We start from the raw sequence: 21380 nt of genomic DNA, 5'->3' as shown, positions 1-21380 counted from the left end.
CTGTGGTAGAAAAATAACATGGCCAGGACCCCAGAGCTTCTCAGCCAGGGTGAGGGGAGAGGTGGCGGGTGGGGGGCAGAGGGCTCCACCCCCCCCAAACCACCTGCACTGCCCACCCACCCTCACTGGGTGCCCTCGTGCCCTGCCCCCCTCATGCTACATCGGCTCCGGCAGGGGATGCTGAGGCCAGGAGCTGAAGGGGCTCCCGCATCCCCGGGGGACCAGAGTAGCAGACAAGGTCCAGGAGGGGACCCCACTGCCACAGAGCAGAGCACCAGCACAGGCAAAGGGGAGGCCCAGCCGACCCCCTCCTCCACCCCGTGCCAGAGTCCGGTGCGCCCACACAGCCCCTGGGAACAGAGCCACAGGGTAGAACAAGAAGGCGACATGTACGTTCTTAGTGACAACTGCAAAAGCAAACCCAAGGCCGGACACCCGGCCCCCACCCCAAGCAGCCCCTTGGCGGGGAGCAGGGCAGCTCCGGGGCCTGTGCTTGCAGAAGCGGAAAGCCGAAGCCGGGCCTCTTAAAAGGAACATACAGGAAAACCATGCGACAAATCCGCTGCTGTTTATACAAGGGCATAAACACCAAAGAGCCGGACGCCAGCCTGCGTTTCGGGGCAGCACAGAGCAAATCTCCGGGGCAGGGCCCACCCGCCGCCCCCCCGGCACAGAGACACGAACACAGCACAGTCCCCGCAGCACTGGGGCCAGGGGCGGGGGGCCAAGCGCCCGCCCATCACGACTGGGCATGGGGGATCCACTGACTGTCCATGGGGCGCCGCAGGAGCTCCTCCACGTGCCTTGCCACATCCATGGTATCATCCAGGTCGAAGTCGCCCTCGGGGTCCAGCACGGCGTCAGGGCTGCAGGAGGCAGGGGGTGAGGGGGGGGGACTGGCCGTGGCAGGACGGGGACGAGGGACGCGATACCTACTTCTGGGCATACATGTAATGGGGCTGGGAGCAGACGGCGGGCGAGGGAGCCTGGTCCATGTAGGTGGCCCCTCCAGGGGCAGAATCACCTGATGCACTGACAAACCTGTGGGGACGGGGGGGCTTGTGAGTACTGGCACATGATGGGATAGGCTTGCCCAGGGTGAAGCTGTGCTCCGTGAATTCCCACCACCTCCAACCAGCATCTCCTGAGGCTGGCAGGGTGCCAGCAGGGGACCCAAACCCCACACCCACAAACAGCGACAACCTGCGGGGTCCCCAGCCCCCTGAGAGGCAGCACAGCAAGGGCGGGGGGCATCCACCTTCCCAGGAAACGCAGAACCCTGCCTCGGCCACAGGCCCGTGCTCCTCAGCCCCCAGCACTAGCTCAGCACTGACACAGCTGCTGGTGATGCCAGAGCCCAGGAGCAGCCATGGGACTGCCCAGGGTCTGCGTTCAGGGTCAGACTTACTCTGGCACCACTTGCTTGATCTGTGGCTTCACGTATCCATCCACGGCTTTAGCTAGAGGAAAGAAGGCAGCACTAAGGCCCCAGGCTGCTGGCGCATGCCGCGAGCCTGCGGCGGGGCTGGGGGCTCATGTGCGGCCAGCTGCAGAGCCCCCGCCGGGCTGGATGCAGCCCCAGGGTGGAGGGATGTTGTGACCCCCAGTGCCACCCTGGTCGATACACGAAGGAGAGGGACGCTCGTGGGATGAAGGGGCAGCGCTACCTGGCGTGGACTCACAGAGAACCGGTGTGTAGTACTTGGAGAAGACCTCATCCTTGGGCCGGTCAGGAAACACGTAGATGAGGTAACTGAGGTCTCCGAGGCGGTCGGCCAGGGAGCGGATGGAGAAGTCCCTGGTGGTGAAAGGCATCAGGTTCCAGAACATCCTCTCAGCTGGAAGACAAGAATGAGGACCACAATGATGCCAAGCAGCTCCTGGCCCTGCTCCAGCTGCAGGCTGCGAGAACACATCAAACATCAGACGGCATTTCCCATGCTGCATCCCTCCCCCCAGCAACATTTAAGGGCAAAACGCCCGTCGCCAGAAAAGGGGATCAGCCAGGAGGCACAGTGAACTGGAGGCAAGTCTGTCCTCATCCGGGCATGCAGGGGGCAAGTCCCCACTAGCCACGGAGGCTCCGTGGTGCTCCTCAGCCTCCAAGGATGCTCATGAAGAACAGTAACGAGCAGACTTGCTGCACAGGGTTACGCATCCCTTGCAAACCCCTTGCACCAGGAAGCACCACAGAGTTGCTTCTTTTTATACAGCCACGAGTAAGTGCTCATGGTTGGGTCAGATGGTTTAGCCCAGTCCTTCCTCCCCACCACCAGCGCTTGGGCTGGATGCAGCCCCGGCTGCAGCGAGCACAGCAGTGCCGCTGCCTGTGGGCCAGCCAAGGTGCTCCCGCAGGCTCCCGCGGGCTCCCACGTGCCCAGCTGTGGCGGTGATGGTGCCCAGCTGAGACAGGAGGTGCTGGAGGAGCAGCACCAGCCACACGGGCATGAGACATCCGAGTCACAGGCAGGGATCAGGGACAGCGCGGTCGGGGTCTGCCATCTCCTGGCACACACTCACAGGAGTCAAACTTCCACGCGATGGTGATGCCACCGATCTCTGAGTCGCTGAACCGCAGCAGGAAGGTTCCATCAGGCTTGTTGATGAGCAGGTCGTGCGCCTGCTGCTTGTTGACGAAGCCCAGGATGGCCCTAGGCAGAGCGGGGGGAGTCAGGGCCGGGCGGGCAGGGAGCCGAGCAGCACGGGGCAGGGCGGCTCTTACCCGTCATTCCAGTGCGGCTTCAGATGCTTCTTCAGCACCTCCATGACCCCATCAAACCACTGCCAGAAGGTGTAATTCCTCCCCGGCAGGTTTTCCTGTTGAAATCCCCAGAAAATCAGCACTCCCACCTCCAGCCTTATAGCTGCTGTTAAATAGCACAGGAGTTCGGTGCAGCAGCAGAGACTCGGGAACCTGGACTGCGGGACGGCCTCCAGCATGGCCAAAGCAGGCGCAGGTCAGCCTGGCCAAGCGGCACAGCCCCGGGGGAGCGCCAGCAATGCCTCCCCGAGGACGCGGGCCCTACAGCACCCCGCATCCCTCCAAGCAAGGAAGGCAACACCACCCACCCTGCTGCAGCCAACAGCTGTCTCGTTTTTGCACCACTCCAGCAAGGAACGGCTCCTTGGGAGGAACATGCCCCATCCAGCCCCCCAGCATGAGCACTGGTACCACAGGCATGGCAAAGCCCCTGACCCAGAGCATAGCGGGACCCCAGGGCTCCGTGGCTCTCCTGGCACAGATCCCGGCACAGAGCCTAGCCCGCTCACCCGGTTGAACTGGGACCAGGACACCGTGGTGCTGCTGTAGTCCTCCAAATGGGAGCTGGTGCTGTTGAAGAGCTTCTGTGCCAGGAACACCAAGTTCTCCTTAGTCAGCCCACGGCTGCTCTGCACCTCCGCCTTGAACTTCATGTTGAGTGCCTCGCAGAGCTGCGGCCACTGCACCTTGTCTGGCACGGCGAAGGGCACGCGGCCCTGGGGGGGCACAGAGCAGGGTCAGCACCGAGCTCTGCCTGCCACCTCTTGGCACGTCCCTGCTGGGAGACCGAGCCCAACTCCCGCAGCCCCCCGGGGTGGGCAGGGCCTGTCCTGCCCCACCACGGCGCTGACACTCACAGGCTCGGCGAAAGCATTGTCCCAGAGCACAGTGGCCGTGGCGTTGTTGTCCTGGCTCCCGTGCACAATCACTACCACGGGCAGGGACAGCGTCTGCCAGGAGGAAGGAGACCAGGATGGGCTGTGGGGATCTACGGGAGCATTGCCCATGGGCACCCCACGTTCTCAGCCCAGCCCCACACCCGTGAGCACGGTGCCCACGGCTCACCCGAGCCCTGCAGAGGGGACACGGCTGGTGGCTTTACCTTCACCTGGAAGACCAGCTCGTTGCCACCAACACTGAACTGCGACTCGAAGAGGATGGTGAACTTCTCCTCTGTCACCGACTCAGCCCCGCGGCGGTCCGAGCGCTTGATCCTCTTCAGGGACTGCAGGGACACCAGGGATGAGCACAGGGGGGATGCAACGCAGACGGGGACACGAGGGGTGAGCCAGCAGCACTCACCATGTTGCGAAAGTGGGCGCTGAGTGTCCCTGTGGCCTGGTGATACTCCATCACGCAGCAGTTGTTGAGGATCTCCCCACTGCTCTCACTGCCGTGGGGAGGTGCAGGGTCAGGGGGACTGGCAGGACAGGGACCCCCCACGCCCCCAGCTCCAGGTCCTGCTCCTCGCTGCCTCGGCAGCCCCAGCCCCCCACAGCAGCCCTGTCCTCCCCCCACAGCACACCCCCAGTCTCCCGGGCATTACTTGCGGGTGCTCTCGTTCTTCAGCAGGGCCTTGGCTTGCTGCTCGCTGATGATGGTGGCCTTCACCTGGGGGGGGTTCATGTGCACGTTCAGCTTCCCCCCCACCAGGAGCCGCACGGTGGCTGCGAACTTGGTCTGTGTCTTCAGCACCTGGGGGGGCTGCTTCTCGATGATGAAGGTGCTGTGGGGGGGAACATGGGGATCAGGGGCAGGCAGGCAGAGCAGCCCCAACCTGGCCCCCCAACCCTGCTGGGTGCCTTAGCAGAGCCAGCCCCCAACCTCTACCTGGTCACCAGGGCAGAGATTATGTCAGTGATGGTGCTGTTCAGCTCCGACAGCATCTCCTCCACCGGGCCCGGGATCGGCAGCTGCTGGCACAAGTGCTCAGCCCGGCGGATCTGCTGCCGGTTCTGCCAGATGATCTCCGCCAGCTTCTCACACCTGGGAGGGACGGGGCTCAGCACCACGCCGGGGCTCGGCACCCCCTCCCACCCCATCGGGCATGGCCGGCACCAGCACCCACCAGGTCTGCAGTACATCCAGGGTGCCCTCGGGGGGGCCCCCGTTCCCTGCCAGCTGCTGCCGACGCTTCCACTGGATCAGCTCATCATCCAGGATGGTAGTTTGCTGCTTGCGCAGCAGCTGCAGCGTCTTCTGGTGCTTCTCGGCCAGGTCCTGCGAGGCAGGACAGCGTTACGGGGTCCTGCTGCAGGACGGCAGCACAGCTGGCACGGGGCTGGGGCGGCAGCACTCACCACGCGGTACTGCTGTAGTGTCTGAGCCTCCCGGTGCAGCCAGGCCTCCAGCGACGCCTTCTTCTGCTGCAGCGTTGTCTCCCGTGACAGGCGCTCCTGAGGGCCCAGCTGGGACAGCTGGGAGAACTGGGCTGGGGGACAGGGCACAGCATTAGGGCCGGCACCGCCAGCACCCCGGACTGTCGCCCTCCGGCCCCCCGCCTACCTTGGAGACGCATGTTCTCCTGGTACTGGATGATGAAGTACTCCTGTGTCTGCTGCAGCTTCTTGAGCTCATTCTCCGAGTCCTGCGTGATGAGCCGCAGCTCCTCAAAGGTCTGGTTAATCTGCAGGTGCTTCTGGGACATGGCATCCACCAGGGAGCCGGCCGGTGAGGGGCTCTGCACAGGGCACGGGGAGCACTCAGTGTGGCAAGGGGAACCCTCCCCACCCCCCTGCGTGCTGGGGGCAGCGCAGACCCAGAGCACCCCCTGCCTCAGGGCTGCTCCCACGACCCCTGTGCTAGAGACCCCGAGCATCCCCCCATCCTGCAGCGCTTGCTCCCTTGCCCCCCGCGACGCAGACACCCCATGGTCCCCGCTCACATTGTTCGCCTCCCGCACCAGCCGCTGCTCGTGGTAGAGGATGTGCCGAATGCAGCGCACCAGCTCCATGGGGCACCGGTCGTACGTGTTCTGCAGGGAGAGCACGACCTGAGCCAGGCACGGGGCAGGGACACCCCCAGCCCCACAGCCTCCGCCTGTGGCCCCCCACTTGCCTGCAGCTGCGTGGCGTAGTGCCCCAGCTTGATCTTCAGCAGGAAGCCATCTTCGCCCACTTGGTGGTCCGCCTTCTTCTGCAGCTCCTGGATCAGCCCCTCCAGCAGCTGCGTCGCCTTCACGTTCTCCTGGGGGTTGTCGAGGTCGATGGAGTCCCTGCACGCACGGAGCAGAGCGGTGGCGTCAGGGCAACCCTGCCCTGCGTGGGGGGTCCCCGGCAGACGGGGGCACCCACCGGCACCCCAGGGCAGGTGCTGCCAAGACCAGCATCCCCCATGGGGACGGGGACCCTGCTGACCTACCATGCCTGGCTCTCGATCCACTGCGACAGGTAGTGCCGCACCTCAATGGGAAAGTGCTGCCCGTAGAGCGCCTGCATCTGCCGCAGGGCTTCGCCCTGGAGCTGCTGCGCCTGGATCCACACCGCCATGGCTCACCACCTGCCGGGGAGACGGGCTTGTCAGGTCACCGCAGCAGGGCCGGGTGCTGCGCCATGGGTGGGGGTCCAGCGCCGGCCACCCCCGCAAGCCATTTGCAGGTTCCTCTGGGTTCCCAAAGCCCTTTGCAGGAGCCTCTGGGATCTCTGGAGCTGACTCCAGCTACTGAAGGAAGGGGCAAGCAGGGGCAGGGGATCCTGGCTCTGAGTCACCCCCTCTTTTCTAGGAAGTGCCCTGGGGCAGTCCGGGGCCCTGAACGTGCCTCTGTGCTGCCTCTCCACATGGTAATTATTTCCCCTTGTGCGCTGCAGGATCGCAGCCATCACTGGCCACGCAAATGAGGAAACAGGGCTGGGGGGAGGGCTGGTGAGAAATCCAGAGCGATGCAGAGCAGAGGCCCCCCCTGCACTCGCCCCAGCTCCTGCCCACGCTCTGGCAGCACCAGCAGGCGGACAGGCAGGAGCATCCCCGGCCCTGAAGGCCCATGGCAGCACCGCAGCCGCCGGTGGGTCCCCGGTCCCGCAGCCACCGCGTGCCCCGTGCGCCAGCGCCGCGGAGGAGACGCCAGCTGGAGCTCAGAGGTTCCCAAAGCAAGGTTTGGGGCAGCTCTGGCTCTGCGCAGCAGCGCTGCCAGGTCCCACCCGCCACGTGGCTCTGGCACCCCGGCTCACAGAGGACAGCACGTCAGGCAGGGAGAAAGGATGGCACCTGTAAAAAGCAGAGCGTCCCTGCTGCAGTTGTATCTACGGCTTGGTGGGGCCTGGAAAAAACAACCTGGCGGTTGAGTCTCTGAGGGTGACGTGACGGTGAGCCATGAGGGAGGGCCTGGGGGGCTTGTGGCCCCTCCGAGCCAAGGATACAGCAACGAGTAGCATTTACACTCAAACCACCTGGGATTTAGTATGGTGTGGACGTGCCAGGCAGGGGCGCAAAGCCTCGGGCTGCGTCCCAAGGCCGGGTGGCCGCAACAGGATCCAGTTACCGCACTGGCTGGTGACAAGGAGAGGGAGCTGGGGGCCACGCCGGCGGGAACTGCACCTCCCTCCCTCCCCAGAGAGCTTTGTTCAGCCTCAGAAATACCCAGTGGCCCAAAGGGCTCCAAAAGCAGCCGGTGCCATCCCACAGGCAGGGGTGCACATGGGGACAGCACATCAGGGGGCAACGGTGGCAGCAAGCCCAAGTGGAGCAGCCACGGCCGGAGCCCCTGAGCCCTGTGCACCCGCCCCCTGCACAGGAAGAGGAACAATAACCGAGACTTGGCTAAAAATGAAATTTTCCCTATAAAAAGGGAGGAACATTACCACATTCACAGAAATCACCAAGTTGGAAATCCTGCTGGCAAGGAGGGGCCTGGGGAGGCATAAAAATGCAGGCGAGGAGGGGAAGGGAAGGCAGGATGGCTGACAGCAGGATGTGCACTGGCAGTTAGAAATGCGGACGCTTGATAAGGGGCATCGGTGAGAACTGCTGCCCCGGCAGGGCTGAGGAGAGCAGCCACAGCCGTGACGGTGCCACCACACCACAAACGTCCGAAGTTCCCAGAGGAGCGGGGACGTCGCACGGACACAGAGCAAACGAACGCTGCTCTGCCTATTGAGAAAATGGTGATCTCTTCCCATCTCGTGGTGACAAAACACTTCCTATTCCACTCCAGCGTGTTGTTAAGCAACGAGTCTCAGGCTGCTGCTGTGGTGAGCCAGCAGACACCGTGCTCGGCCAGTGCCGGCCTGGGAGCAGGAGCACAAGCATCACTGCTGGGGCACCTGGCAGCAGGCGAGCCAGCATCACATCAGCCTTTACAAGGGGACTGTGCAGCAGCTGACGACGGCGTGTTCACCTGGCACGTGCCCCGACTGAAGGCAAGGCTGTCGCTGGGGCCGCACCACGCCAGTGGATAAGCACACCCCAAAAAACCACTCATGCCAGGCTTGGACACAACCTCCGTGGGCATCACCAATGCAACAGCACCTTATTTTTGTCTCCCATGGCTCACCCGCAGACTGACAAACCAAACCTCCCCGAGAGCCAGAGGGTGCCCCGGCCCAAGTCACCAGCGCTGCCTGCCACAAGCAAACGAGGCTTTCTGGCCACAAGGCCCAGCACAGCTGGGGCAACAGCTCTGCTTTGGCAAAAGGCACGGCAGCATGGTCCCACTGTGCCACCAGAGCCACTGGCCTTTGCCGGCAGCCCTGCACTCCTGCGCCCAGCCAGCTGCTGGCAGCCAGTGCCCTGGCTTGGTACATGCCCAGCACCACACTCCTTGGCAGCACCACCGGCTGCCCCAGGTACCTCCTTGGAGCCTTGGGACTGTTTCATCCCCATGCCCAGGCACTGGCTTCCTCCTTGTGCTCCCCCCACCAGTGCATCACCCTGGCCCTGCAGCTACCTGGCTCAGGAAACCTCTCCAGGGTTGGGTGGCCAGGGCCTGCCCCAGCCCACCGGCATTTACCCGCCCCGGCACCATCCCCAGCGCCCGGGCAGCTCCCGCACCCCGGCAGGGATGGACAGTGCTGCTGCAGCATCGCACCGTGTCACGGGTCAGCTGCGCTGCAGCCACTGGCCACAGACACACTCAAACAACTGCAAGACACAGATAATTGCAGTGGTTTAAGCTACTTTGCATTTACTTGCTGGCAGCAAGCTATAACCCTCCCATTACTGCAGCCTGGTTAACCAGCAGCAACTCAACAAGCCACAGCAACGCGCTCACCGGTGACTTATTGCCTATGAAATGACGTACGGGGCAGCTTCCCAGAGGTATGACAAGTGTCACGGAGAAGGACCCCAGACCTGCGGGGACAACGTGGGCAGGGGAGTCACAGAGGCAGGGGAGACACCAGCGGTCATTGCTTCTGCATCCAACAGCCCTGCTCCCTGCTGCTGATGGGGAGGCACCGCCAAAAAGGCTGCAAAATGGGCAAAACCCACCCAAAAGGGGCTCTCAGAGGGCCAGCGGCAGAAAAGACGGGCAGGGGAGGCTGGCAGCACTGCTGGGGTTGGGGGCGGCCAGGGGACATGACGGGACCGTACTGGGGATGGGCCACAGCCACAGTGACGGCCCTAAGGGCAGGAGCGGTGGCACCTCCTGGCCGTGGCAGCGGGCTGGCGCCAGTGCCAGATCACAAGCCGCAGGAAAGCCAGAGTGAGCCAGAGCACATCCGCGGGCAGACAAAAGGAGGGAAATGCCTCATGGGGCGAGGCCGGCGGCAGCGCTTTCCCATGTGCCACGGGTATGGCAAAGCCCAAACATGGGCAGCACCCGCCCAGGGGCTGGCACACGCATCGCCACGGACGCTCACAGGCTGCTCACTGCATGCAGCCGCAGGATGCTTGCGGCGCACAGCCACCCTGGGGACCTCCCCGCAGGCAGGACACCCCTGCCCTGGTACCGCCACAGCCCGACTGCACGTGTGCTTGCCCAGTCCCGTGCCCTGCAGGGCTGGGCAGTGGCCAGGCGATGCCCCGGGGGGACCACGCCAAAGGGCTTTGGCCATAACCTTCCCACTCCCACACACCTGACCCGCACAGCCCCTTCGCCGCCACGGCTCCCGCACTGCCCTTTGCCCGGTGCTCTCCTGGCCCGGGGGTCTCCGGAGTGGCGTCCTCCCCTGGGCAGGGGCACAGTGCTTCCTCCCAACACTGGGCTCTGGCAGACAGCAGCCCTGCGCCCGCTGCGGCTGCCTCCTCCCGCCGCAGTAAACACACGGACACGTGGTTTCTCGGCACCTCCGGGAGCCCGCGATCGCTTCCAGGTCAGAGCCGGCCTCGCTCGCAGCCACAGGGCTGGACCCTGCACGCCTTGCAGCTGGTGCTGCTGGGGGGCTCTGGTCCTGCCCCAGCCAGCGCTGCTCCTGACCCCCTGGCAGCCCCGGTGGGAGGGGGTCCTCTGTCCCCCCAGGCAGGGCAGCCCAAAGCAGGCTCCCTCCAGGTCAGGATCCGGCCCCCAGGCAGGCCCCAGGAATGGTGGTGCCAGCTGCTGCTCGGCCCACAGAAAGGCTCTGGTTTCCCAGATACAGACACCCATCCCCTGCCCACAATGGCTCGCCCCCCTGCCCACACCGGCTCGCCCCAGGGGACCCACTGGAGCCCCCAGGCAGCCCGATGGCCCCCACTCAGCTTGGACCCCTGCTGAGGGCTCCCCCAGATTGGCCCCCCTCACCCTCATACATGGGCCTGCCTGCTGCAGGCAGCAAGCACCACTGTGCACCGTGTCCTGCCCCACAGCTGGGATGCACAGAGGGCTCTGCACCCACCCGAGGGGCCCCGCAGCTCCAGGCGTGTCGCAGCTGGGGGCTCCCCCATGCACAGGCGTGGCAGGTCCAGCAGAGCCCAGCGCTTGGCGCAGTTCCCCGCTCCTCCAGGGCACAGGAACCACAGCCCCGGCTCGGCACGTCGTGCCCCGTCCCGCAGCCGCACTCACCTCGGGTCGGACACTGCTCTGCCCCACGCACCACTCCAGTGTCCCGGCCCCGGGGCAGCCCAGCCGCGGCTCCAGGCAGGCGCTGCCGGCACAGCCAGGCTCCCGGGGCGGCCGTTTCGCAGGCTGTGCGCTACAGGAAGGAGCGGAGAGCAGCTATTTCCTTCCAAAATGTCAGCTGCCTGCGCAGGGCAGCCAGCCCCGGGCTGCCGGCAGCTCCCTCTGCCACTGCTGCGTGCGTGGTGCCGGCCGAGGGCGCGGGGCTGGCACCCGCGCCACCCCACGCTCCTCCCCGGTGCTGGAGCCGGGCACAGCCTCTGGCCGCAGTGGGTCGGTGGGACTGAGTGCCCCTGTGCCCCCCCGGGCAGCCAGCAGCTGGCAATGGGACCCCAGGGACCAATGCAGGAGCTCAGCATGGGGGGAGACAGGACACTCGCCTGCACCCCCGGCTCCGCTCACATCCCCCTGGCACACAGCACCAGGGCACAGCCTGCACCAGGAACACTGGGGTGCAGGTGAGCAGCCCCTGGACCCCCTGGACCCTCTCAGAGCTGCTGGCTGGGGCTGGCAGGTGCCAGGGCGCAGTGGAACTGGCATAGAGGGCTGCGGCGCTGGGAACGGGGCAGTTCGCCCATTTCACGCCTGCCTGTGGTTTCCAGCTTTCATCTGGGAGGCGGCAGCACCCGCCTGGCGCGGGAGGCAAGCTCCTTCTAGAAGCTCAATGCTTTGATGGGTTTTGTTTGTCTCCTGCAGAAGTGCGGCAGCAGCTGAGTGCCCCAGCCCGCCAGAGCCCCCAGCCCACGCTGGAAACTGCTGGGGCTGGGTGAGCGAGGCCAGCAGCCACGGGGTGCACGGAAGAGGCATGGCTGGCTCTGGAGATGCAACGTGCCCCCCTGTGGGCAGAGGTGACGGGCCCTGTAACCAGCAGGCAGACCCCAGACTGGCAGTGCCAGGACCAGACAGGCTTCCCGGCAGCTTTGGGAGCCAAAAATAGAGAAGTCGCACTGTCACAGGAGCAAGGAAAACCCACGCGCAGCCTGACGCTACCCGGGGAGAAACCAGCCCCACACGCCCCAGTCGGGGACCGGTGCTGCCGCACAAGTTCGGGGGAGCTCAGACCTGGGGGCTGTCTGCAGCTCGGCTCACGCCACGGGCCTGGGGCTGCACCTGCCCGCTGGCACTTGCCGCCCTCGGGAACTGTTTTTCTCCCCTCTTCAGATTTTCCCTTCCAACCACAGAGACCAAGAAACCTGCGTCAAACCAAAACCACCAAAATACCCAATGAAATCCCAGCAAAATCCCTCAAATCCAGGGGCTGGGACCTAGAAAGAAGACTACCCTGGTGCACCCAGAGTCACCCTGCTGCAGCCATGGTGAGATACAAGCACTGCCCCGGCACCAGCGGGATTTCTTCAAACGCTGAGCACAGAGCATGACCAGCAGTGGCAGGACTTGGGTCCACATGGCAGAGTCGGGGGGTCATGGCTATGCTGCCACCCCCGCAGGCAAGCTCGCCACAGCCCACGCAGGAGGGCCAGCCCCAGCCTCCCCGGCCCAGCCCCGTCCAGGTGAGCCTGGTGCTGCTCAGGGCACCGGGCGCCCAGGACCACCCGCCCGGCCCCGGCACAATGAGCCGGCTGTGCCGGACCCCGCGCGGGCTGGGCTGAAGGCTGAGGCTGCTCAGGAACAACGGGGGCCTGTCTGGGCTCCTGGGGGGGGGGCTGGGAGCCAAGCAGAGCATGGCAGCGTGGGGCAGGCAGCCTGCCCACCCAGACAGATGCAGGCAGCCAGTGCCGGAGCAGCCGCCAGGTGCTGGCGGGCAGGACACACCAAGCAGCCACACTGGCAGAGCCGAGTGCCCACCCAGCCATCGGAGGCATGAGTCCAGCAAGGATCCTTCAGGACACCCACTGTGGCGAGCCCAACCCCCACCAGCACCAGTGCTACCCCCCAATAAACCCACAGACAGAATTAGGCCTGGGTAGAGCTTTAATTACTCCTGGCTCCATGGGGCCAAGCAGCCAAATTAACTGCCTGTGGGGCTGGTATGGCAGGGAGCTGCCAGCTGGGGGTCCCAGGGCTTCCCCTGGGCTCAGTGGGGGGATCCCCAGGGCAGGTGTGGAGCCACTGCCCACCATAGCATCCCAGCTCCGTAGCGGCCCTCACCTAGGAGGGGATGCACAGCTACCACGTGCCAGGGCACTTGAGGTTATTTTTCCTCCACAATAATTGCTACCCACCCCAACCCCCTGTAATGCCCCTGTAATGCCCGCAGGAGGTGCAGCCCCCAGGGACTCACACGCCGCCCTCACATCTGCTCCAGCCCAGCCGGGACAGTCCCCATTCTCCAACCCAGGAGGGATGGGGCATCACCCCAGATGTGGCCCTGGGGACAGGCAGGGAGGTTACGGGACCCCAGTGACCCCACCAAGGATAGAGCAGCTGTTTCAAGCATAGGAATGGGCCAGGCAGATCTGGGACCAGGGAGAAGCCCCCACACCTGCCAACTGGTTCATCCCTGCGTTGCCCCTTGCAACAAACCAGCCAAGCAGAGCAGCCACCTCCCGTGGACCCCGCAGGCACCCCAGGGTCTCATGGGCCCCGTGCCAGCCCTCGGCACCTAGGCTGCCTCCAGCACAGCCCCAGGCTCACTGCTAATCCCTCCTCAGACCAGCACCAGCGGAGGAGAGATGGGCTGGTCAGAAGGCCCTGAGGATTAAGCCCATTTCAGCATTGAATTAGTCCCGATTGGGGTCTGGAGACATAATTTCATTTTATCTGCCACGCTCCAGCGAGCGTGCACAATCACACTAATCCAGTTGCCGGCCAGGCTGGATTTGTAGCAGGACCCAGGCGGGCTGGGGGCAGCGCAGGCACCTGCTGCACCGCTCTGGCCGCATCCATCGGGGGGGGATGGATGTAGCCAACGCTGCTCTCACGCTCTCCACGGGACAGGGGAGACAGCACAGGAGCCTCCCACACTGCTGGCACAGCTTTCCAGCAGGACCAGCCCAGCCTGCAGGCCATGGCACAGGCACCTGCGGGGCCGGGGCAGGTCAGGGACAGCGGGTGAGCAGGGACAGGCAGAGGGATGCCAGCACGCGAGGGCACCCACTGCCCTGCCCGACCACCGTGTCTGGGAAGAGGCACTGACCATGCTGTGAGACAGCACAGGGTACGTGCAGGACCCAGTGTGCAGCTGCAGTTGGGCAGGCAAACCCTCGCACCCTCGTCCTCAGGAGCAAACACCAAAATGCGGGCTGCAAGCACCCAGCTGCGCCTGAGGATGCTCAGGCAACGGGGGGACGCTGGGCACTGCTCTGCGACCACCGCCAACAGCAGCTGGCATGGAGCCTGCATGGCGCCTGGGAAAACGCTCTCCAGCCCTCGCAGACATCCCAGCCCAGCAGCACCCGATCCCTGCCCGAGGGCAGGCTCGGGCAGCACCCTGCGGCATAGCGCCGGGCTCCCACCGGAGCGAGCTGGCAGCACAGTGACGTGCCTGGTCAACAGGAAAACTGCTCCCGGGCATCACAGCCTCCCGCCGCCGCAGGCAGGCAGGGCCCAAGCCCTGTGCTGTCAGGCACTAAAAGGAGTCAAGGTGCAGGACAGCCAGGTCCCCTCCCGAGCAGCCCCCACCCCGCTCTGCCCCTCCGGGCCATTCGCAGCCACCAGGTGACGGGGTTCATGCCCCAGCACCCACAGCAGCTCCGCGCAGGGAGATGCTCTCGCACCGGGTCAGCACAGAAGGGAGGGAGGGTAAAGCCTTGTCTTCAGAAGAGGGGGCACACAGACACCTGGGGATGTTGCCAGGAGGGGGGACTAGTTGGAATGGGAATAAAAACCCAAAACACCAATGGTTTCTGCAACAAAAGTCTCATTCAGAATAGGTAAACCTCACAGTCAAACCTGGCCAGGGTTAAACCCAGCGTTCACCCCCAGTGCACACAAACACGTCCGGGTGGGAGAGCTGGGTTTCCCTGGGACACACTCCACAGCCCCAGGAGCAGCAGCCACCGATCACGCCAGGGCAGAGCCCCAGCCCCCGGGCCGCACCACAACCTGCCCACCTAAGCATTTCCAAAAGGCTCAGATAACTAACGGGGTTATAAACGGAGCGTGCCGGGCCAGGGCAGCTGTGCCACCCATAGCTGCGGTGTAAAAGCACCAGGGCCGCATGTTAACACCACCAAATAGGACAGAGATCATTTTACAGCTGTTTTAGCTGGTGCGAGGGGCTTGGATAGCCAGCGAGAACTGCCTCTTTCTCCTCTAAAAGCTTTGCAGACAGCCACCGAGCGAGAGGGATGAAAAGCCAGAGCGCGTACCCAGCACTCAGCCACTCGGCAGCCGGGCCCGTGCCGATGCCGCGCCGGCCGTTTGAGCTCTGCCCCAGCACCAGCCTTTTCCCCAATTCCCTCCCCACAGAGCTGTGCTATAAACCAGCATTTACATCTCACAATAACAGGAAGACACAAAGTTGCAGCGAAAATGAAGATTGCAAAACTCACCAGTGACTGTTTGAACAGGGAGCGAGTTGTGACCATGTCACAGTTCGGCTATACCACTGCGGCCACCCGAGCCTGGTGAGAAGCTGCCCAGCAGCGCGTCACTCCCCAGCTTGGCGGAAAGCAGGAGTTGGCACTAGGGGAACCACAGGGCACGGAGTGCACCCGCCTGCAAGCAGCCAGCGCTCCCGGCCCCTCTGGTGCAGCTAGATGGGTGGATTCTGCTTTATCAGCAAGTCAGCTCAGCCCTATCGGCCAGGAAGCCGTGTTCGCATGTGTGCCTCCCCCCTGACATTTCCCAACGCGGCGGGAGAAGCCGTTCACAGCAGCCTACCTTTTATCAGCCAGCAGATGTTGCTAGAACTGTTGCTGCATGTAAAATTCAGGCATGCCCAGCACTGCTTGGATCTTGCACCGGCCACGCGGTGCCAGGGTAAACACCCCCACCCCCTTCCTCCCGGGATCAAAACACTTGGGGGTTGCAAAATAGACACCCCATGAAAGGAAAGGCATGCCACAGAAACATTACAGCTGTCGAGGCTGCTTCTCCCGGAGCATGCTGGAGCCCCAGAGCCAGCAGCTGGCACAGCCTCCCAGGCCGGAGCTGCCTGCGTGGCCGTGGAGCCAAGCCCTGACCGGTCCCGGCGAGGCGGGGACCGGCGAGCCCCTGCCTCCTTCCCCCAGCACACGCAGCGCCGTGCTGGCTCCCCCGCGTCAGGCACCACCGCGGTGCGTTCGGCCCCGTAACGTGGAGGCTGCTCCGAGGGCAGCACCCACAGCCACGCGGTGGGAAGCCGGCAGCCGCTGCAGCCCCCAGGGGATGCTGATGCTGACGGGAGGTAGGTCCTGCTCAACCCCTGTGCCATCCTGCCGTGCCCAGGCTCCTGCAAGCTCCCCGGGGCTGCCGTGAAGCCTGTCGAGTGCAGCCCTGCTTACAGTAATTCCTTGCAAACCAGAAAGTCATTTCCCAGCTGACGGGCTGCTTTACTGTACTCAGCACAGCACAGTCACCACTTGTCGCCCCACCACCCACGCTGTGGAGGAGTACAAGGAGCAGGGATTTTTCGCAAGCAGAGCATCTGGGTTTTGCTATCACTCGAGAAAGAGCTGGGAAACCCCACGGCGGACACTTCACAGCCACTTTGGAGTCAGCACTTCCCCTGCAGCAAGAGGGGAAGGTCCCTCCAGAGGCTCCATGCAACCCTGCCCCGAGCATCCCCAGCTGCAGCTCCCTGTCCCGAGCACCAGCCCTGCCCTGAAGCATCAGGCTTGGGACAAGGCAGGCACACCAAAGCCGGCGAGGTGGCTCTAGTGAAAACTGCCGGGGGCAAACACCCTCCCCGAGGGAGGACACTGTCAAAGTGACATGAAACACAGAGCGGGTGACAGCCACCCGTCACGCCCCGTTCCCAGCCCGGCTCTCCCATGTCCCCAGGTACAGGCTGTTGGCACCTCGCAACCTGCACTGGAGCTCCTCCTCCACGTGGCTGCACACGCGGCGTGTCCCTGGGGACAAGCCCCACTCTCCAAGGACGTTTATAAAACCCAGGGAGAGAGTCTCCATCCTCACACCCAGCACTGTGAGGACCTGGGAGCCACATCAGGTCGGGCTGCAATCCCAACGCTTTGGGAGCACTCAAGGCTTGCTGCAGCAGCCTGCAGGCAGGTGACCCCGACACCCCCAACACCTCCCCATCACCAGAGCCATGTGGACAGGGCAGAGCCATCCTCAGTGCCGGGCCTCAAGCAAACCCTCCTCTAGTGCTGAATCGCTGCACCAGTACAAACACATCGAAGCATAATAGCAAACCTCAGCTCAAAATTGCCACTAAGAGCACACAGCAACAGCAGCCAGCCCTCCCGCGCCAGTGCAGGGCTGCACTCCCAGCAACAGGCGCGGAGCCTCCCCCTGAAGTCGGGGCACAGGGATGAGGGGTGGATAAAGCTCCCGCAGTGCAGGGCTGGCTCCCTGGTGCTTGTGGTGGTGGACACTCTCTGGACCACCCCGCACTGCCCACGCCAACTGCCTCTGCGGCCGCCGGGGCTCACACAGGTCTGGCTGTGGCCACAAGTGCTGCTGGGGACACAGGTCTGGCAACAGGCACCCCGTGGGGTGAGCCAGCCCGGGGCCAGGAGCGTCCTGCTGCAACAAGGCGACCCACGCTGCGGGGACTTTGTGTGCCACATCCTTGCCACGGGTGAGCCCCGCAACCTTGCACTGCGGTCCTGCCACAGCAGCACCATGCCCTGCACCCCTTGGCAACGCACCCCAACCGCTGCAAACAAATCGCTTCTTGTCACTGCCTGGCCTCGTCCTCTGCCACGGGGGTCCCCCGCGCGCGGCAGGGTGTGCGAACTCCTGCCGAGCCTCACAGCGAGCTCCCGAATGCCAACGGCCCCAGCTCTGCTGTCAGCACTGGAGACCCGGAGTCACTTGACGTCACGGCGAGGAGCTGCTGGGAGCTTGGCCTGGTGCGAGCCCAGCGGCCGGCTGGCTGGGCGCAGAGCCCTGACAGCTCCCGTATCCCGCCGGACAGGTGGCCGTCGCTCCGCTGGGCTCGCAGTCACCCGGCCACGCGCCCCGGCCGGCGCACGAGCTGGGTAAAAGGCCACCGGGCGCTGCAGGCCCGCGGGGTGTCACCGCTCCCGCCTCGCATGGGGCAACGTTCCCCGTCTGCCTTCGACTCTGCCCAGCAGCGAGGTGCCGTGTGTCCCGCCACCGGCGAGCGGGACCCCGCTCCCGCCGTGCTGCCCCGATGCGGTTGTGCTGCCCGCAGCGGGACCCCCGCCTGCCCGGCCCCGCCGCCCGCCCCGAACCCGCGCAAAGTCCGCCCGCCCGCCCCGGGGGCGGCCCCGCTCGCCGCCCGCGGCCCTGCCCGGCCCTCCCGCACCTGCGCGGCCCCCCCGCCCGCACCGGGGCCGCGGGCCCGGCCGGCGCCACCGCCGCGCCCCGCGCCCGGCCCCGCCGCCCGTTACGAAACACCCACAACATTCACCGACGGGCGGCGGGCGCGGAGGGGAGGCGCGCCCCGAGCCCCCCGGCCCCGCCGCCTCCGCCGCAGGTACCCCCTGCCCCGCCGCCCCCCGCCCGGCCGCGGCCCCGGAAAGCGAAAGCGGCCCCGGCCCGGCCCGGCCCGGCCCGGCCCGGCCCCGGCGGCGATGGCGGCCCCGCGCCCGCCCCTACCTGCGGCCGCGGCGGCGGCTGCGGCTCCGCTGCTCCGGCGGCTCTCGGCGCTCGGCTCCGCCGCCGCTCTGCCCCCTCCGGCCGCCGCCGCCGCCGCCTGCGCCGTCCCCCCGCCGCCGCCGCCGCCGCCGCCCGGCCCGGCCCGCGCGGCACCGCCCCCCCGCGGCACCGCCCCCCGCCCGCCCCCGCCGCGCCACCGGCACCGGCGCGGGGCACCGGCAACAGCTACCGGGCACCGGGCACCGGCATCAGCACCGGGCAACGGCACCAGCCACCGGCACTAGCCACTGGGCACCGGCACCAGGCGCGGGCAGAGCCCGAAGCAGCTGCAGGCTTCAGCACCTACGGCGTGGCACAAACCAGCACCGGAGTTTGGCACCGGGTACCGGGGAAGCCCAGAGCAGCGCTGGGTGTTGGTGCTGGGCACGGGGGTGCCTGAAGCGGCACCGGGCATTGGCAGCAGCAGGAGCCATCACCAGCACCGGGCACCGGCACAGGGCCCTTGCACCTGGGGGACCCCACTCCTGCACCAGCACTGGCAGCGTGGGGAGCCCGCTGCGGCACCGGGCATGGGCACCAGGATCAGGTCCCCATCACCAGGTGTGGCCAGGAGCCCCCACGGGCACTGGGACCCCCGCCTGCACCTCTCCTTTCGCACACATCCTCCCCAGTCCCCCAGGTCTCAGGCCAGTTGCCCCTCACCACCATCCCTGCCCATGGGATGGGCTCTTCCCTTGCAGCCCCACGGGCAGCCCGGCTGCCCACCCACCCCGCTGCACGCCAGCCGGCCCCTCTGCAGCACGGCCTCAGCAGCCGCTGGGCCGCAGTGAAGGTGCGAATGCTGCCCGTTGCACCTATTCATATTTCTAAATGGTTTCTTTGTGCTGCGCTGCCTGCAGGCCTCGGCTGCCTCCCGCTCGCCCTGAACCTCTTGGAGCAGAGGCTGCATGGGCTCGCGTGCCGGGGGAGAACGGGTTTCCCACGGGAGCTGTCTGGTCCCTGCTGGGGTTTGCATGTGAGTACGAGGAGAGAAAGGAAATCCCATCCCATCAAGCGCAGGATGAGTAATGCCACTGCCCTGGCTCCCTCCGGCTCCTCAGGCTTCCTCCCTCCCAGTACCGCAGCCATGGATGCAGGAGGGACCACGGGCTCTGCTCCAGCGTCTCAGGCTGGGCCCACAGGGACAGGCTCCCACGCTGCGGGGCTGGCGGTGCATGGGCAGACCACCATCCAAGGTCAGGGGACGAGGGACTCCGCCAGCCCAGGGAGCTCCCAGGGCGAGGAGCCTCTGTGGACAGGAGTCATCCAAAAGGCGACACCAGCAGGGATAAGGGTGGCAGCCGCGAGCCACCTCCCGATGGCAGAGTCCCGTCGGGTTTCCTTAACCCCTGCCTGTGTCCGCACAGCGCAGCGGCTGCTCAAGCAGGTACCTCCCCAGCGGGGTGCAGCACGGGGCCACTGGCCCTGGCAGAATTTTGGTAGTGCCACAGCCAAGGATGGGGGCCACTGCACCTGGCACAGCGTCACAGGGTCCATGGGGTTTGTCAGCTCTGGCCAAGCACCTGCTGTGCCAGACCTGGGCTCCCAGCACATGCCTGCTCGGTGTTCCCCAGATCCCATTCTTCTGTTCCCTCACTGCTGTGGTACTGGGCAGCTGCACATGCAGCTGCGGGCGTGCCTTGTGCTCACCCTGGCCAGTGACTGCACCAGGCTTGCCATGGGAAACGAGCTCAGCTTCCCCATTCAGGTACGGATGACCTCTCCCTGGGCTGACGCCACAAGGCCGCATGCATGGCCAGGGTCCACACCATGACTGTGTCCCCAGTGCTGCCGCGGCCTCGTGCACCAATGGGGCAAGGATGCTGGGAGCAAAGGCAGGGGAATGGGCACCAGTGCGTCTCCCTTTCCTGAGCTGCCGCATCCCCCGCAAGCTGTAAGGAGAACCGAGGCGCTACCTCGACCTCTGGTGTTCCCAAACAGGGAAAGGTGGCAGCGGCCATGAGAAAACCAGCCCGAGGGTCCCTCGCACAGCTGCCCAGCCACACCAAACACCTCCCAGGCAGCACCGGCACCCCAGGGCGATGGGGCACCCCAGATGATGGGGCACCCCGGCAGTGGGCGGCTGTTGCGCAGCAGCAGGGAGAGGTGGCTCAGCAGGAAGCAATATTGGGTGTGCTCGTTTCTGCTTGAGCGCTCTCGCTGGCCGCATGGGATCTCCTGGGCTTTCGCTTTCGTTACCAGTTAATCTTTTGCGGCCTGAAAAAACTCTGGAGGGAAATTCAGCAGGCGCATGCTGCCGTTCTGCTCTGGCCTGGGAGAAGCATAGGTGATCCCTGCCCAGGGCTGCTCAGCACCCAGCGCCAGCCCTGGGAAGCCGGGAGAGACGGACTCAGCTCTCATTCCTCGAATGCCGGTGCTGGACAGGATCGTTCTTGGGACAGTTAATGTGCTGGCAATTGAAAATCGCTCGGCAATTATGTAAGAGCACAGTCCCAGGTTCTCACCTCTCCTTTTCTTTTATCTGTCACTTTTGTGTTACGGTCCTCCTCTATCCTTCAGGCCCGTGCAGCCGTGGGAGCTGGCTGGCGGGGAAGCGAGCCCAGGGGACAGCACTGTGAGCCCTGAAAGCTGGGGCCACGGCAGGAGCATGGCAGGATGCCCAGGGACCCTTGTCCAGCCGGCAAAGCCACAGCCTGCCTGCGGTGCTATGGCCTTTGGGGCTCTGCTGCCCAGACTGGCACCCCAAACAGCCTTTCTCCAGCTCCAGCTCCTCACTGCCTGCCCTGGCTCCATTCGTCCAAGAGATAAAGATCTGTGGGCCGGGCAGGCACCACCCCAGCACCTGCTCCCATGCAAATGCCAGCCACAAACCGCTGCTTTTCAGCTTACCTCCTCCACGCCAGCACTCACCATGTGCCCAGAGCAGCCTGGAATGAACGGGACAGCCCAGGGGGATGAGTGGCTCCAGCCTGAGCATCTCCCAGCTCCCACCAAATGTATCATTGCCTGCGCTCG

At 65.2% G+C, this 21380-nt stretch overlaps 1 protein-coding gene across 6 annotated transcripts; it reads right to left on the bottom strand.

The window, feature by feature from the left end:
* Nucleotides 1-552: 552 nt before the first annotated feature.
* Nucleotides 553-18510, bottom strand: LOC104045215 (signal transducer and activator of transcription 5B). Of its 6 annotated transcripts, none has more exons than XM_064472954.1 (19): nucleotides 18366-18510; nucleotides 6122-6259; nucleotides 5819-5975; nucleotides 5646-5735; nucleotides 5267-5441; nucleotides 5062-5192; nucleotides 4830-4981; nucleotides 4592-4747; nucleotides 4308-4487; nucleotides 4064-4151; nucleotides 3864-3986; nucleotides 3619-3711; nucleotides 3271-3477; nucleotides 2723-2817; nucleotides 2521-2651; nucleotides 1668-1838; nucleotides 1409-1460; nucleotides 937-1041; nucleotides 553-866 (listed from the first exon to the last, which is right to left on the bottom strand). In XM_064472954.1, exons 2-19 carry the CDS (start codon nucleotides 6247-6249, stop codon nucleotides 740-742), a joined length of 2361 nt encoding a protein of 786 aa, XP_064329024.1. In that variant the 5' UTR covers nucleotides 6250-6259; nucleotides 18366-18510; the 3' UTR covers nucleotides 553-739. The 6 variants fall into 6 exon arrangements, with proteins under 6 accessions (XP_064329024.1, XP_064329029.1, XP_064329025.1 ...); XM_064472959.1 differs by having other exon boundaries at nucleotides 1683-1838; XM_064472955.1 differs by lacking the exon at nucleotides 18366-18510 and adding an exon at nucleotides 15185-15401.
* Nucleotides 18511-21380: the final 2870 nt, after the last annotated feature.

The sequence above is a fragment of the Phalacrocorax carbo genome, chromosome 25 (assembly GCF_963921805.1).
Source record: "Phalacrocorax carbo chromosome 25, bPhaCar2.1, whole genome shotgun sequence".
NCBI classification, from domain to species: domain Eukaryota; kingdom Metazoa; phylum Chordata; class Aves; order Suliformes; family Phalacrocoracidae; genus Phalacrocorax; species Phalacrocorax carbo.
Note: the sequence above shows the minus strand (reverse complement) of the source record. Positions and strands in the feature narration are given on the sequence as shown.